Genomic DNA, 18,377 nt, shown 5'->3' with positions numbered 1-18,377 from the left:
TTAGGATAGTAGACACGACTTATTATTCAGCGATCAGGTACACTATGTGATTGATAAAGATGGGCATCACGCCGTGCCGTGCCAGGGTGGGGCTCTTGCCGTGCCAGCTTGGCGGCGGGTCGTGCCGTGCCATGCCAAGTTTTGGCACACCCCAGCCCACGACACGACCCACTTGCCTAGTGGGCCGTGTCGGCTGCGGGCCACCACGATTTTTTAATATATATATATATATATATATATATATATATGTATATATATATATATATGTATATATATATATATATGTATATATATATATATATGTATATATATATATATGTATGTATATATATATGTATGTATATATATATATATATGTATGTATATATATATATACATATATATACATATATATACATATATATATATATACATATATATATATATATACATATATATATATATATATATTAAAAATAACGTGCTGGCGTGTGGACGATCGTGCCCATGTCGTGCCGTACCAATTTTCAACATTTGTGTTCATGGCAAGGCCCACGGCCCACAAGTGGTCCGCCGTGCCGCTGGCCGTGCCAGAGTCGTGCCGGAGTCATGTTGGCACGGCCCGTGCCCATCTTTAGTGATTGATTTGCGTTTGAGTTTTTTGTATGAGTTTGATTCTATTATTCAATCACCTCCGAACGCTGAAACTCAGAGTTGTTCAAAATAATAAAGTTGTTAGTACACAATATCCCTAGTTAAATAGACTAATCATATGCATCTAATTAGAAGTTAGTTTTCATTCATCTAATCTGGTGCTTTTTATTATTTTTTTAGACCTTACAATGTATATAGGTCATACCTCAAACAAAATGCTTTCAAAATGAGTAAGCCACAATCACTACACATAAGAATGTAGGTAAGCGTATAATTCTTGCTTTTACGTTCTATTAGTAATGAAAGTACTGTTTACTTTATTAAATTATTGTACTATGTCTATTTGAATTAGTGCGCTCAACAATATGGTGGTACCGAATGTGCTTATTACGTAATGAGATATATGTATGAGATAGTTTCTTTCCATAGCGATTGCAAGGGTAATTTGAAAGAGGTTAGTGATGAATTTACCTCTTATTTGCAAGCTAAATGCTTTATACGTATTTTGGCCGATATTTTATTTCAAAAAAGTATAATAAACATGTGTTTTACCAATCGTATAATAGGAACTAGCTAGGAACTAATCTAGACCGTCAGATCTAACATAAAAGGCGCGTGATCTAACGGCCCAAATTCATCACGAAACTTTCTCACTCCAAATTCTCTCTAGTCAATCTCTCTCCTCCACTGAAGCAAGTGCACTGAATAATTCTCCATTGATGCGGCTTCCAAGATTTCTTTACTCCATCGACGCAAAATCCAAGCTTTCTCTACTCCATTGAAGCAACTTCTGAGGTAAGAAGTTTTATTTCTCTCTGGTTAGTAATCATTAAATTTCGATTTCATTATTGAGGGTTTATCGTTTATTCTTAAATGGAACTCTTTGAATTTCTTTATGCGTTCAATTTTGATATCAAATTTACATTTAGTATTACCAGTTCTCAATTAGAGAATGATTTTAGAGATTGATTTTGTTGCTAGATTTTATCTAATCAACTAGATATGATTACTCTGGCATCCAAATTTATGTGAATTTTGGTAAGTTTTCGAACAATTCTATGTGAATTAAGTGAACTCTTGTTTCATAATTATATCGATTGAAGTTATATGAATTTTTGGATGTTTTAGCTTACATTTTTGTACTTTTTGGAGCTTCGTTGCTACTTTGATGCTAGGTTGCTGTTGTTGGATGTTGTTGACTTATCCATGAAGGTGGATTTTGTGCTCTAATAAATTTATCAATTCCAGTAGATATAAACCAAGTAAAAGTAAACCAATTGGATTTTAAAGTATGAATAATTCCTACATAGGTTCTCTGAAAATACATATTAATTAAAACACTCTAAAGTTATTCAAAATAGCTCACAAGTAAATCAAAATAACTAAAAAGTAAATCACATTAGCTCTAAAGTTATTCAAAATGCATAGTCTACTTTTTCCTAGGTAGGTAAAACCTCTTAGTAATCTGATTAAAAATAATGTGGGTGCTGCAATCATTAATAGGAAGGAAGTGGGTCTTGGGGTGGTTGTACGGGACTCAAATGGCAAGATTTTAAACACTCTAGTAACGAGAAGAACTAGCATGTGGGAACCAAATGTTGCTGCTGCTTTGTGTTATGGGGTTGAGATGTCATGTAGTTTTGGCTATAGCTGGTGTGGATGGAGAATGATGCTCTCACTATCGTTGAGAAAATTAAGAGGAAAATTTCAAGGCTTAGCTATTTGTTTCTCTTGACTGGTCGTGTTATTTATTCAATGTATTAATTTGATGATTTTCGATGAAGTCATGTTAAGAGAGTTGTTAATACTTTAGCACATTTAGTTGCTAGATCTTTCCAATGATTGAGTTGGGGCATTTTCTATGTCCAATAATTAAGTTGTTCGATCCTAAGCAAAGCTGCTGTTTTTAATGGCGTTGATGTGAGGTTGGGTGTGTGCATCAGAGATGATGGTGGGAGGCTGCTAGCTGTTGCAGTTTGAAGGGTGCTAGATGATGGTACGGTGAAGCTGGCAGAGGCTCTTGCAGTTAGATGGGGTGCTACTTTCGCTCAACAACTTGGCTTCAAAAAGGTGGAACTAGAATGTGATGCTATTGAAGTTGTTCAAGCTGTTTGCTAGAAAAGGCAAGGTAGAACTCCCACTGATATTATAATTGAAGACATTTGTGAGCTTGGGAAGGTCTTTGAGGTGTTCTCTTGCAGTCATGTAAGAAGAGGGGGAAATGTCGTCGCGCACGTAGCTGCTAGGCTTGATCTGATTGGGGGGATTGAACTAGTTTATACAGACTCTTTCCCGCATGGTATATCTGATATTGGGGAGCTTGATGTAATCTGATTTCTTTATCAATTTTATCCCCCACGTTTTTCACAAAAAAAAAAATCCTAAGCAAAGCAATCAAGCGTTGAATAAATAATATCATAGCGAAGAAGATATTGTATCAACCAAAAGATGAAAGCTCTGCGGAAGCAGTTCTAAATGCAAGCAAGGTAAGACTATTAGAAAATTTGTGATCCCTTCCCGCAAATATGCAGCAGAAATAATAAATATATAACACATTAGCAGTATAAAATTTAAAACTTGTCCTCATTAGCATATTGCAGCATTGTATTGAGAAATGATTAGCATTTTAGTTGATTGTTAGCTGATTTATTAGAATTAAGTTGTTGAGATGAGAGTTAAGTTTGTTAGAGAAGCAGGAATAAAAAGTAAATAAAAACGACTCTTAAGTGAATAAAAAAAGACTTTAAAGTAAACCTATTAGCTCAAGTGGTAGAGCACTATGCAGATGCATAGAGGTGTAGGTTCGATTCCCACATAGGTTATCTTATAAAGTAATTATAAAACACTTTAAAGTTATTCAAAATATTTGAGTTTTTCTGACTGTTAGTTCTAGATAAGATGTTTGGAATTAACAAGGTTTTATGCAATCAAAAACTTAGTTGTCCTAAAAGTAAATAATATTAAATTTAAAGTAAATAAAAAAAACCCCTTTAAAGTAAACTTATATTCTCCTGCTCCTCTTTTGCCTTTGATTCATCTAACCTTGGGTTTGTGTTAGAGTTTTTATGACTGTTAGTTCTAGATAAGTTTAGTAAATAAAATCTAATTTAAAGTAAATAAAAAAGACTTTAAAGTAAATCGAAATATTCAAAAAGTAAATACGAACATTTCAAAATTAGAGTGAATAAAATAATAGTTTTATCTAATAAACAAACCTACGTGGGATTCGAACCCACATCTTTTGTGCATTTGCACAACGCTCTACCTGTTGAGCTAGTAGGCTAGTGTATATTCAACATTCAAAGTTGAACAAAATTACTCAAAAAGTAAATAAAAAGTACTCAAAAGTAAATCATAATAGCTTAAAAGTAAATAAAAAACACTAAAAAGTAAATCAAATATCGACAAAGTATATTACTAATATTAATTAGGAAAAATTAGGAAAATTAATCCCAACTTTCGTTAATTTGCGTGGAATAATCCCAACTTTTGGGAGCTTTGTTTTTCTTCAATCCCTACAGGTCACCTTACCTTCTACTTCAGGTAAAAGTCCTACGTGGCTTTATTTTTTGTTTTTTTTTTTGTGTGTTTTCACTTATTTCCTTTATTAAGGACGCTTTCCCTTTTTGTTACCGTTGCAATTCGTGTTTCCCCCTTTCTCTTACTTTCCCCTGTTCCCCCTTTCTCCTCTCCTCCCTTCTGCGAACAAATTGCTTGATGATTAATAATGGCAAGTGGTTCTTGTGGTTCTTCTGCGAACTCAAGTGGGGGATTTCGTTGTCCAACAATGAAGTGTAGTTGTGGGTTGGATGCGGTGGTGCGAACTGTCAAGAAGGGGCATAATTTTGGTTCGAAGTTTTATGGCTATCCTAAATGGCCGATAAGTCGTGAAAAATAATGGAGTTGCAATTGTTTGTTTTTAAAGTTTGGTAATTTGAACCTAATTTCTACTTAATTGAGTTTAATTTCAGAATTAGGGTTTCACATAAGTGATGCTTTATATGAATTCGATTGGGATTGTTGTGTGTAGGATACGAATTGCAATTTTATGAAGTGGATTGAAGCCAACAATGAGGATGATCTACGATTTCAAATATTTGAGAAGGACACTACTATAGCAGAGATGCAATATCAGAAGACATTGATGGAAGAGAAGCTGAAGAAAGTGCAAGGAAGGAAAGAGAAACTGGAGGGAGAAGTGAAAGAATTGAAAAGGGAAGTTAGCCAGCTGATGATGGAGCTTATGCACTGCTCAAGGGTTGAAACAAATTTCTATAGGAATCTCATCTTTGTTTGTATCATAGTGGGCATTGTGATGGTGTATCTGAAGTAGGTAGGATTTTAGAAGTGAAAGAATTGTGTTTGTAATTGTGACCTTTAATGGTTTGTGAAATGAAATCCTTTTTTGTGCAAAAGTTTTTGAATTAAGTGAGATATGCAAAAATATTATATGAAAAAGAGTACACTAAATAAACAAGGATAATGAAATAACCTAAATAGCATAGATAACTATTCCATTCATACATATCAATGTTTACCAAAAGACACATCTAGACCTAATGTGATATTAGTTTGGTTAGCTGATTTGCATACAAAAGCACCTATTTCATGCTGACATAATGTCATAATTTTTTGTGCAACAAAAAAAAACAAAAACCATAAGCACACAATCAAGGTGCTACTGAGGCTGCTGGGTCATTGTAGACTGTTGACTTGGCTGGGTGCCCATAACCAAGAAATTCAGAGCACCTTGGTTCACTGATATAGTCCTACCCCTACTGCTTCTACTCCTATGGGTTGGAGCTCCCCTTGTGACCTGTGAGCCATGCAAAATCCAGATTCAGTTTATACACCACAAACAAATTCAACAAAATACATAATAAATTAGAATTGCACAGAACACACATACATTAGTTGTGACAGATCCATCTTCTACAAAAAGAACACCAACTCCCCTTGGTGGCTGAGATCTTCCCCTTCCTCTCCCACCTCCTCCTATGCTTCCCCTAGCTCTGTGACCCCTTCCTTGGCCTCTTCCACCAGTAAATTCACCAACTGCAACACCAGTTTGGTGAGACTAGCCTCTCCCAGCAATTGAGTGGCCCCCCTTGGAGCCTCTCCCTCTTCTTATAGCTCTGCCTCCTTTCCCAAGCTGAGTTGGTTGGGCAGACACTCCATGGTGTGGATTAGCTGTCTGTTGTTGTGGTTGTTGAGGGCCAGAGGTTTGGTGTTGGTTTGATTGCTGTCCATCAGACCTTGGTCTTCCCCTAGGCCTAGCTGCAGGTTCAGGTGGGACAACTTTGCCCTTTTCAGGACATTTTCTTTTGTTGTGACCTTTCACATTACACAGTGAACAGGTCATTTCCACACCATTTTTGGTCAACACCCCAGGCTTCGTTGGGTTCTCATAAGGGTCCTTCACCCTCTTCTTTCTAGGTCTGCCTGGCCCAATTTTGATGGGTGGTGGCTGCAATTGGTATGTCACCTTGGGCCAGTAACTTTCCCCAACCAAAGGAGGAATTAAGCCTGGTACAAAGCATAGAGCACATTAGTTAGAAGCATTTTGTTAAACAATAGCACAACTAAGCCACTTTGTAAAATACTACCTGCATAAGCTGTCATGTAGCTTTCTTTTGTGTAACACTGGTGCACAAACTCTTCAGCTTCTCTGTTCAGAAATAAAATGCAAGCAATTGCATGCTTTCAGGGAATGCCTAGCATATCCCACTTTCTTCAAGTACATGACATTGTTTCCAGATTCACAACAACCTGATCTGTGAAACATGTAACATTGAATAGTTGCATTGTTGATGGTAGCACCTCACACATGGCATCTTTATCCTTCTCATGATCCAGCTTTGTCTGAATCCTTGGGCATAAAACAGATGTACACTTCTCCATCAGTTGCTTTTTCTGAACTATTCTGTGCATCAGGTTTGATCTGATTTCCTCAAGCATGTGCAGCAGATGCTTGGTTCTTGCATTTATAATATAGCCATTGAAGGTTTCAGCTATATTACTGGTTATTGCATCTGTCTTAATGTCTGTGCTAAGGAATGCTCTGCAAAAGTTTTCTGGGTTATAAGCTTTAAAAGCCAGTGCTACTTCAACATTGATCTCATTCAGCTCAGCAAGTGCTTTTTCATAATCAGCCTAATTGTAGCACTTTGCAATCTTCCAGAATTGGAGTTTGAATTCATCTCCCCTATAAGATTTAGACCAGTTGACATAGACATGCCTAGCACAGTGTCTATGTTTTGCTTGAGGGAGAACTGAAGACACACCACTTATGATTGCCTGCATAATAATCAAGGGCACCATAAACAACTATGTATACAATTTACCAAGCCAAATACATTACAAACAAATTCCAAACCAACTAATCATACCTGATGCTCATCACTGAGGATTGCTAGACCTGTACCATCACCAAGCTCCAGAGATGTCTGCACATGCTTGAAAAACCATTCCCAACTCAAGATGTTCTCCCCTTCAGTTACAGCCCAAGCCACAGGGAACATCTGATCATTTGAGTCCCTCCCAACAGCACAAAAGAGTTGTCCACCCAAAAAGGTCTTAAGGAAACAACCATCAACAGCTAACACTTTTCTGCATCCCTCCTTCCATCCTTTAGCCAAGCCCTGAAAACAAATATACAGTCTCTGAAATATTGGAGGGGGTTGTTTTGGCATCACAGTAACCAACTCAGAATGACTCCTAGGACTGCAACTCTCAAGGGCAGCCAAATATCCCCCAACTTTTTGGTAATGCTCATATATTGAGCCATGCAAAAGCTTGTGAGCTACATATTTCACTCTGTATGCAAACTATCTTATCACAATGACCTTGAATGCCCTTTTAATGCAGTCTACAATTTCCTTGGCAGGCCAATGTGGTCTGGTTTTGAACACATCAAGGAATTGTTGTGCAACCCATTTGTCCTTCATTTGCCTATTCTTCTTCATTGTCCTATTGCAAGTGTGCTTACCACAAACTCTTTTCACTATGTAAGAAGCTTTCCTAGAGTGCCAGGAAGCATAAATGTAAAAAGGACAATCATCACTACACTTTACACCTAACCTTTGTTGCTTGTTCTTGTTACCAACATTGAATGTTAGATTTTTCCCCTGTACTACAGCATACTTAGTTACAGCTTCTCTGAAGTCCTCTCTCTTTGCAAACCTTAATCCAACTTTCCATTGGAAATGAGAAAAGTCTGAGTCTGGACTCACCAAAAGAGTTGATGCCCTCCTCCTTCTCACATCATCACCATCTTCATCACTACCTGCTGGTGACAATGTTTCATCCCCATTGTCTTCATATTCACTCAAACTAGGACCACCTTAAGCTTCAATCAGACTGCCTGGAACCTCTTCTTCTGTAGCCTTTCCCTTAGCAGCCTCTCTCTGTTTCTGTTGAGCAAGCTCAACCAACTGACTGTTGCAAGCCTTTACCCTCTCCTTGGCAATCTTAATTAAACTCCTCATCACTAACATCAGATTCACTTTGCAAATCTTCACCAAAAAGAGCTTCATCAAATTCCTCTTCTATTTCTAGATCTATCTTCTCCAAATCCACCTCTACACTCACATCAGCTTCACAATCACCTTCCTCTTCATCCTCAGTGTCAACATCAGTGAACACTTCACCAAATACCCCAGCACCTACTTCTGAACTCCCTACAACTACTCCTTTTCCTTTGTCTACCCTAGGATCATAAGGAGGATCTTGGTCATCACTGTCAGAGTAATCTGGGATGAGGTCATTGATAGGAATTGGGCTATAAGGCCTGTCATCATACCAGTCAAAATCTAGATCCTCAATTGGTTCATGGTGTGATGTGGGTTTTTCTGTATTTGGGGAAGAGGTGAGGTTTAGAGGGGTTTTTTGTGAGGTAGCAGGAAGAAAAGATGAGGTTCTGAGGGGTGGCTCAGGGCTAGCATCTTTTATTTGGAGTGAGGTGGAAGACGCTCTTTTTTTAGGTGTGGAATCACCTTTTGAAATTAATTGTGGTTGAGTGGGTTGAATTTTCCTAGGACTTGACCTCACTTTAGTCAAAACAGTTTTATGTGGTGGTCCCCTCTTTGGTTTCAGTTTATGAGGTTTAGAATATTGAGGTGCACTTTGTGAAGCTTGTGTACTTAGTAAGGGTTGAAAATGTGTTGGCTGCTCTACTAGTTCTTGTGGGTCCAGTTCTGGGTCCTCTTCATCATGCAAGACATACAACTCAACACCCCTATACTTCCTCCCTAAAGCTGCCACCTCAACTGCATCATTATCATTATTAATTCTCCTCAACCCATTACACAAACTAAGTCCAGGAATCAAATATAATAGACCCTCAACACCCTTACCCTTAGAACATTCTTTACCCAACTCTAATAGCTCAAAATAAGATAATTCATCTGGGTCCACTGACTTTGTCATCCCTCTACCTCCCTCATATACCAATTCACCATTAGCTACTGTCTTAAACCCCCCTCCATGCCACACTTTCAATCTAATTTTCTGGAAATACGTACTCATATCAACCTAAAAACTCATCACAAAGCAACAAACACAAAAAATCCAATCAAAATTACTACACATCTATCAAGCAAACAAATCCAAAAAGAAATAAACTCAATTGTTCGATGACAAGGGTTAAATCGGTCGCTACAATCTAACTCTCAATCAAACAGTACTTATACGAACACCCTATAACCAAGTACAATGGCAAATAAAGGTTCGGTCCACGAGGAACGAGAGTAATTGCAAATCAATCTTAAACCTAAGCTAGTTCGAAATCAATGGAAAATGGTGTTCTAAAATAATACTAATAAGATGGAATAAATCAATAAACTAAGACACTAGGGAGAACGGGAATCCGCCTAACCATTGGTAACTAAGCAACAAGGAATCACAGAGACAAACGGGATATGAAAAGACTATAAGTCTGATCAATATCATGTGATAGGAAGACAACGGGCAATACTAAGCTTGGATTTCTCATGCACTTAACATTACTCGATACATAATCAAACCACATTCAATAATGAAATACTCAATTCACAATCTCTTGTTCAAATCAAGAATATCATGCAATCAAATTCAAGATTCTAGGTTAGCTACTCCTATTATAATGAATTAACATGCAATCGCATATAATCAATTTAATCACAATCCGTTTATCAAAATCAATCCTCAATTACATAGATTACCTAGGCCGGGTTTCATCCCGAAACCCTAGCTAGGAGACTACTCACACATATTCATAATCAAAGCAATAATGAATTCCAAAAGCATAATAGATATAAACATGAATTCTGATTAAGGAATAATAAAGCTTGATTAATAAACAAGAATGAATAATACCAATTGTATTGATGCGAATCAATGGAAAAGTTAAGAACTTTGATATCCGTCGTCAATGAATAATACAAAGAATCTTCGCAAATCTTGCTTCAAATCAATCCAAGAAAACTAAAATCTCTAGAAATATCTCTAAGAAAACTAATGAATCTCTAATACTAAGAACGTTCTCCAATAACTCTCTACAAAGGCTCTCAAAAACTATCTCTAAAACTGTCTGAGGAATCCTCTTAAAGTTGGGCCTTATATACGTCTTCTAATGCGGAGAAGTCAAGCGCGCAGTTAACCCTAGATCAGCACGGCCGTGCTGTATTTGGCACGGCCGTGCTAGCTTGTCAGTAAGTAAACCGGATTTCTTCTTCAAATTGGCACGGCCATGCTATATATGGCACGGCCGTGCAGCTTCCTGGCACGACCGTGCTAAAAATGGCACGGCCGTGCTGAATATGCTCTAGCACGGGGCTCATACTGAAGCTGACACGGGCACGTGCAACATCTGGCACGGCCGTGCTAATGGCCTGCACGGCCGTGCGGGTGCGTGGATACTGACACGGCCGTGCTATTGGCTTGCACGGCCGTGCTGCCTTGCCTGGGGTTGCTTGCTTATAGGCCAGCACGGGTGTGCCTATGGTAACACGGTCGTGCTGCCTGTGCTATGTAATCAATGCACGGCACTTGAACTTCCTTAACTCCTCGGACTCCGGTCAAGGCTAGCTCGGTTACGCATCAAGGGCTCGGGATCCGATTAAACTCGGTTGATATTACCTGAAAACACATCAAAAACAAACCGAAAACCCGTGAAGCACGTAATATGGGGAACGTAAGCATAACAAGGTAATAATCGGCCAAAGCGGCCCCAAATACATCCAAAATCATCCTAAAATATGCTCTAAAGCGCGCCCTAAAGTGCGCTTGTCAAAACCCCCCAAGCTACACTTTTGCTAGTCCTCGAGCAAAAACCAAGGGAAACACACACAAGATCAAATAAACTATGCCATTGCGAACAAATCAAATTAAGCACGGAATGAAATCAATGGATCCTACTTAGAACAACCATGCACGGAAGGAAAACTCACTCAAACAAGCAACGAGACACACAATCCAAGATATCGTTGATCAAATGCGAACAAGACCTAAACCAAGCATAGAGAACAAAGAAATCGTGCTTCCCTCTAAACCCGACCAAACCGACCACGTCCTCCCCTTTTGCTTCAAATCACCACCCTAATTGGCCCCTCGTGATTCCTCGAAGGAACCGGAAGAAGTGATGTTTTGAGGAAATAACAAAGGTATCCCGACATCTCGATTACGCATAATCTTTCCATAGGGTTGAAAGGTATCTCCCTCCACCGTTTGAGAACCGAACACCTCTAAAGTCTAAGGGTCTTAAAAGGGTTGTAATGTATTGGCAATGGGTAAGGTAGGTGAAAACAATTTAAAAAAGTGGGGTTAATTCCTAAATGAAGCGCAAGAATCACAATTCTCAAAAACAATAGTTCAAAAGATGTAATTCACTTTCCACAATCTCATTGATTCACATTCTTACACATCCCAAATTATCCATATACTACACACTCAAATGACCTCTTTCAAACTTCAAAACTTTATTTATGTGTCCTTGCCTTTTTCACAATTCGGACGGCTTTTCTCTTCTTCTTTTTTTTTTCCTTTTTTTTATTGATGGCAAAAATGACTTTCACATTACATATTTACAATTAGGCTCACTTTCACACCTGCTCAAACCAACTATCAAACTTTATTTCTTGATTAGTAAACAATAAGCACAACAAACCTATCTAGGTAAACGCTTCACAACTAAGGGTTGGTAAAACATTGGCCATCGGGTTTGTAACACGGTTAACCAAGAATGGAATTAAAGCTCAACATGGTTAGCAAGTAAGATGATTTAAAAAGAAAATCAATTTGTAACAAAACAAAAGGAACAAAATAAGAAAAATGAAAAAGTTGCCCTCTTCCTCCCTTAAAAGTGTCAAGTCGGTCTCGGGAGCTACTAGTCAACACAAAGATCGAAAATGCGTAATCAAGGATCCAAATATGCCACTCAACAAGAATGATGAAGGCTAGAACAAATAAACCTCACGGGATCTAACAAATAAAGCAACTACCAATCAAGGGGGTCAAATCCACAACCGGGAAGCGACTCCATCTTACCACAGCCCAAAGGCATAGAGTTTCACATGACAAAAGTGTTCTATTTCTACCCTTCGCCTAGACTCGTCCACATTGATCAACAATAGACTCGAACTGTGTATTCATCACTGGCTTAAGTGGAAATAGACATTCCATACACATTCATTCACATTTCGAATCCAACATGAACAATATTCCAAAATTTTGCAATTAGACAAGTTTATTATGATCCAAAAACATAGGAAAAGACTACGAGGCATATCATATAAGCTAAACCACACATCCTCATAGCAGAAGCTTTTCCTATCTAACACAAACATATGTACAACTAAGCCAACTAAATAAGTTGAAAGGCACATAACGAGGCATAAAAATCACATAAAATCCCAATCGACAAACAAGTGATCGAATGATATCAACATCAACGATCCCAGGTTCCTTAGAACCGATCAAACATCCTCGAACCATTCAACTTCTTCCTAAACTAAACTATCCTAAGCATACAAAAAAAGAAAAGATCTCACCAAATTTCCTTCCCGGGAGCTCCAATTAACGGCCATAGCATCGTTCTTCAAACTCATGCCGCGTCTCGAATGTTCCCAATCTGCAAAAAGGAAAGACATACTAGCAAACAAGTTAAGGTTAGTCTAGGAAAGCAGTAAATCTTTTTTTTTTTTTTTTTTGTTTTAGAATGAATACAAGTAAGACCCCCCCAAGCTAGAATCAAACATTGTCCTCAATGTTTATACATCAAGGACTTACAATAGTAAGGAGAGGGAGGTAACTAAAGGGAAAGGGAAAGGGATCACGAGCTAGGCCCGCCCGGGCCATAAGGGAAACGGGAGGCCATATCATCAACACTCCTCTTCAGGTCTCTGAAGGCGGAGGTCATATCCTCGTTCGACCGGCGCAAATCCGCTACCTCGAGCTTCAAATCTTCCATTCCTTGGCGGAGCCAGGCGAAGTCTTGCGCCGGGATCTGCTGGGCCGCATCCGGGCCACCCTCCTTGTCATCATCATCATCATCAGCATCGTCACCTCCTTGGCCCCCGTGGGCCTGCTCATCCCCCTGGTGAAGCTGGGGATTGCGGTCTACATACTCCGTGCCTCCGTCCTCGTGCCAGGCGAAGTCGGGGTCGAAGATCCAGTTGTCTTTGTTGTAAACCACCGTCCTCTCCGGATCGGGCAAATAGGCGTATGGCTTGCCTGCTACGAGCCACAAATAGCAATCCGGCTGGGATGTCCCTTCAAGCCACTGCATGGCTCTCAAGGTGCGCATATCAAGCCTCGTAGTGCCTGGGATAGCCTGCAATTCAGAAAAATCAATCCCATTATATTGCGCAAGAATGGTGATCATGCCACCGATAGTAATATCACCCCTACCCCGGGCTACACCGTCGAGGTGGTCTAGTAACCACGCTCCCATGTCTAGACGCCCGTCCCCACGGGTGAGGTGCCAAATAAACTGTAATTCCCTAATGGAGACTACACCCGAACTATCTCCTCTAGCAAAGATAGTAGAGGAGAAGGTCTTGTGGGACAACCGAAAGGCGGGATTGACGATGGAAGTCGCCTTATCCCTACGGGGATCTCTATCCATTTTCCCCGTGATTTGCCGCCAAAACAACCCGGAGTTGTAGTGTTTTGAGTGGCCATCCTTAGGACCATATTTCAGGTCGGATGTCCACCCAAAGGCGGCATTAACTTGGGCCACCGACATTTGAATGGTGCCCGAGTTCATTAGTTGAAAGGACAAGTACCGGGGTGAGTTATTCTCATCCCGATGCACGTACAAAGAAGACAAAAATTCGAGGGTAAGCCTCTTGTAAGTGAGAGCATGCATGGTAAGGAAAGAATCAAAGTTGGTAAATGAAAATAGTTGAACCATGTCGCTTTCGATCCCTAGAGCCCTAGCGGCTAAAGGGTCGTAGAACTTGGTAGGCCGGATCGGTCGGTGGGATAATCCTACAAATTTGTCCAAAAAGGACGGGTTATTAAAAACAATACCCATGGTGTCCACCGTGGGTGGAACCATGGATGAGGATGCATCGTCCCGACCCGGTCTCCTAGTCGATGTCTTTGTTCTAGGCATGTTTGATTCAAGAAATTAAGCACAATATACCAATTAACAAGCAAGAAACTATCCTAGCATGCAATGTACTACCCTAACACTACTAGTTCACCCAAACTTGCAACAATAAAGCACAATTCAACAACAAATATTCAATAAAACGAATGAAATTGGACAAAAATTGCGAAAATCAATGAGTTTAAGAACGAATTCACCGAGGACTCCACGAAGTGGAGTTGTGGCGAGCTCAAAGAGGGCCGAATTTTGCGTCCAATCACTTGAAAAATGATCCAATGCAAGGAGGGTGTCGAGATCTTGAAAGAAGAATATGGGGAATTAGGGTTTGATTTGAGGAATTGAGGGAGGAGGTTGGGGGTTTGGGTTAGTTTAGAGAGAAAAAGGGTAGGAAAGAGTGTTAGAGAGTTGGGGAATAATGAGAGAGTTTGAGTGAAATCGTGTTTAAAAAAAAACGAAAAACTATCCGGAACCCGCGCTGCACGGTCGTGCTATAACTGGCACGGCCGTGCTGAGGTTTGGCACGGCCGTGCCGAATTTGGCACGGCCGTGTTGGCTTGGCAGGCTTTTTGCGAAATTGAATTTCAGATGGCACGGCCGTGCTAAAATTAGCACGGCCGTGCTAGTACTTGACACGGCCGTGCTGAAAATGGCACGGCCGTGCTAGAATGTCAGTGGGCTATTGAGGTTTGGCACGGCCGTGCAGATTTTGGCATGGCCGTGCTGGATTCTGGCACGGCCGTGCTGTCTGCTGCAGTCTGCAGGTTTTCTTTTCCTTCAAGGCACGCATCACTCTCTTCATTCCGACTTCTAACCAATCTTCTACCTGCACAAAAACACACAAGAGCACACAAAACTCACACAAATTAGGAGCTAAACCAACTACAAAACAAAAGAAACTACTCTAGTAAAAGCAAGAAAATCGGGTTGCCTCCCGGAAGCGCTAAGTTTAACGTCGATAGCTTGACGTGGTCACATTCAACTCTTGTGACCGCATTCGAACACATCTATCACACCAACATGGGCTCCCTCATAGTATGTCTTCAACCTTTGCCCATTAACCACGAAGGATTGCAACCCACTAGAATCATAAAGCTCAACCGCACCGGAAGGGAAAACATCTTTGACAGTGAATGGACCCCTCCATCTTGACATCAACTTACCGGGGAAGAGCTTCATCCTAGAGTTATATAAGAGGACTTTGTCACCAACATTGAACACCTTCCGCTCTATCTTCCGGTCATGGAACTCCTTAGATCGGGACTTGTATAGGTTCGCACTTTCATATGCGTCCATCCGAAGCTCCTCCAATTCATGAAGGTCCAACATCCGTTGCTCTCCCGCGCTTGCTAGATCAAAATTTATCTTCTTGATAGCCCATTGAGCGCGGTGCTCTAGTTCGACCGGGAGGTGACATGCTTTCCCGTAGATCAAGCGGTATGGGGTGGTGCCTATTGGGGTCTTGAAAGCAGTCCGGTATGCCCAAAGTGCATCATCAAGCTTATCGGACCAATCTTTCCTATTCTTCGCCACTGTCTTCTCAAGGATGGACTTTATCTGTCGATTGGAGACTTCCGCTTGCCCACTAGATTGAGGGTGATAGGTTGTCCCGAACCTTTGATATACTCCATTCTTTCGAAGCATCCTTTGAAAGGCCCCATGCACAAAGTGTGACCCGTTGTCACTTATAACCGCCCTAGGAACCCCGAACCTTGGAAATATAATCTTTTTTAAGAGTTTCACCACCACCTTGTGATCATTTGTAGGGGAGGCAATTGCTTCCACCCACTTAGACACGTAATCCACAGCCACAAGTATGTATTGGTTCCCACGGGAGGAAGGGAAGGGTCCCATAAAGTCAATGCCCCACACATCAAAGATCTCAAGTTCAAGTATGGGTTTTGAGGCATTTCATTCTTCTTGGAAATGTTTCCACTCCGTTGGCAAGCATCGCAAGTCTTCACAAATGCCCACGCGTCCCTAAAGATATGGGGCCACCATAGCCACATTGCAAAACCTTTTGGGCTGTCTTATTAGCCCCCATGTGACCTCCGCAAGGGTCGGAGTGGCACATTTTCAGCACACTATGAACTTCTTCCTCCGAAACGCACCTTCTTAGGAGACCATCTACACCTCTCTTGAACAAAATTGGATCATCCCATATGTAATGCCTTGCATCTCTCCTAATCTTCTTCCGTTGGTGCTTGGAGTAATCGGGGGGAAACTCCTCACAAGCCAAGTAGTTTACCAAATCCGCAAACCATGGTAGAATCTTCTCCTTGAGGATGTATAAAACATCATCCTTCAACTCATCACAAATGGGCAGCCCATCATCTTCTTGTTGCTCCCTCTCCATGCGCGAAAGGTGATCCGCAACCACATTCTCGGCTCCCTTCTTGTCTCGGATCTCCACATGAAATTGTTGTAAAGAGAGGACCCATCGGAGGAGGCGTGGTTTGGATTCCTTCTTCGAAATTAGGTACTTGATGGCAGCATGGTCGGTATAAACAATCGTTTTGGAACCAATGAGGTAGTCCCAAAATTTCTCAAATGCATGAACAATGGCTAGGAACTCTTTCTCTGTAGTGGTGTAGTTCCTTTGTGCTTTATTTAAGGTCTTGGACATGTAATAGATCACGTGAACCCTCTTCTCAACTCGTTGCCCAAGAACACCTCCAATAGCCGTATCACTAGCATCGCACATCAACTCAAAAGGTAGATCCCACCGTGGTCCTTGCACAATCGGTGCCGAAATCAAAGCTTTCTTAAGTGTGTTAAAAGCTTGTAGGCACTCTTTGTCGAACTTGAAGTCGACTTCCTTTTGCAATAAGGCAGTCAAAGGCTTGGCTATAAGAGAGAAATCTTTTATGAATCGCCGGTAGAACCCCGCATGCCCTAGGAATTGTCTTACCCCTTTTGCATTGACCGGTGGTGGTAGCTTTGCCATAACTTCAACCTTTGCTTTGTCCACCTCTATGCCTGCATTTGAGATCTTGTGACCGAGGACAATACCTTCTTCAACCATGAAGTGACACTTCTTCCAGTTCAGGACTAAATTCACTCTCTCACACCGTTGTAGGCACTTCCCCAAGTTCACTAGGCAATCATCAAAGGAGGCTCCCCCAACAGAAAAATCGTCCATGAAAACCTCCATCTCGGCCTCCAACATGTCCCCAAAAATGCTCATCATACACCGTTGAAAGGTGCCCGGTGCATTGCAAAGTCCAAAAGGCATTCTCCTGTAGGCAAAAGTACCATATGGACAAGTAAAAGTCGTCTTCTCTTGGTCATCCGGGTTTATAGGTATTTGGAAAAACCCCGAATAACCGTCAAGAAAGCAATAATACTTGTGCCTAGTTAGTCTTTCGAGCATTTGATCAATAAAAGGGAGGGGAAAATGGTCCTTTTTGGTAGATGCGTTTAGACGTCTATAGTCTATGCACATCCGCCAGCCGGTCACCGTTCTAGTTGAGATGAGCTCACCATTCTCATTCTCAACTACAGTCATTCCCCCCTTCTTAGGGACAACATGCACAGGGGAAACCCATCTAGAGCTTGAAATGGGGAAGATGATACCTGCATCAAGAAGTTTGGTGATCTCTTTCTTCACCACCTCCCCCATTTGAGGATTGAGTTTCCTCTGCCTCTCAATAGAAGGCCTCGCACCATCCTCGAGAGTTATGTGATGCATACATATAGCGGGGCTAATACCCTTGAGGTTATCAATGGTATAGCCTATGGCATTTTGATGCTCTCTCAATACATCACACAACTTCCGAGTTTGATCCGCATCTAAAGAAGAATTCACAATGACAGGATAAGTTGAATCAGGGCCAAGAAATTCGTACCTTAGATGTAATGGTAGAGGTTTCAATTCTACCTTAGGGGCCTCGTTTACCTCTTTTGTGGTGGCCTTAGCAAGTGCATACATGGGTGTAATTTCCTTGAAACCGTTATCACCATCATCTTCCTCTAGCATTTGCTCCTCTATGTACCTGCTCTCATCGGTATCACTTGGCTCAAGATCATGGTTAGTAGAAAGCAATAGTGTATGCATACTAGAGACAATCGAATCAATAGTGTCAATCATCATGCAGTTTTCGGAAGTAGACAAAGGATATCGCATGCTTTTGTTCAGATCAAATTCAAGGACCTC

General features: G+C 40.7%; 1 protein-coding gene across 1 annotated transcript; it reads right to left on the bottom strand.

Moving 5' to 3' along the window:
• Positions 1 to 5,696: 5,696 nt before the first annotated feature.
• On the bottom strand, positions 5,697 to 6,883 carry LOC110688993. Its single transcript, XM_021865738.1, has 2 exons — positions 6,240 to 6,883; positions 5,697 to 6,159 (listed from the first exon to the last, which is right to left on the bottom strand). The coding sequence occupies exons 1-2, from the start codon at positions 6,253 to 6,255 to the stop codon at positions 5,711 to 5,713; spliced, it is 465 nt and encodes a 154-aa protein (XP_021721430.1). The 5' UTR covers positions 6,256 to 6,883; the 3' UTR covers positions 5,697 to 5,710.
• Positions 6,884 to 18,377: the final 11,494 nt, after the last annotated feature.

The sequence above is a fragment of the Chenopodium quinoa genome, unplaced genomic scaffold (assembly GCF_001683475.1).
Source record: "Chenopodium quinoa cultivar QQ74 unplaced genomic scaffold, ASM168347v1, whole genome shotgun sequence".
In the NCBI taxonomy this organism is placed as follows: domain Eukaryota; kingdom Viridiplantae; phylum Streptophyta; class Magnoliopsida; order Caryophyllales; family Amaranthaceae; genus Chenopodium; species Chenopodium quinoa.
The sequence above is the reverse complement of the archived record's forward strand: the minus strand, read 5'-3'. Positions and strand labels throughout refer to the sequence as shown.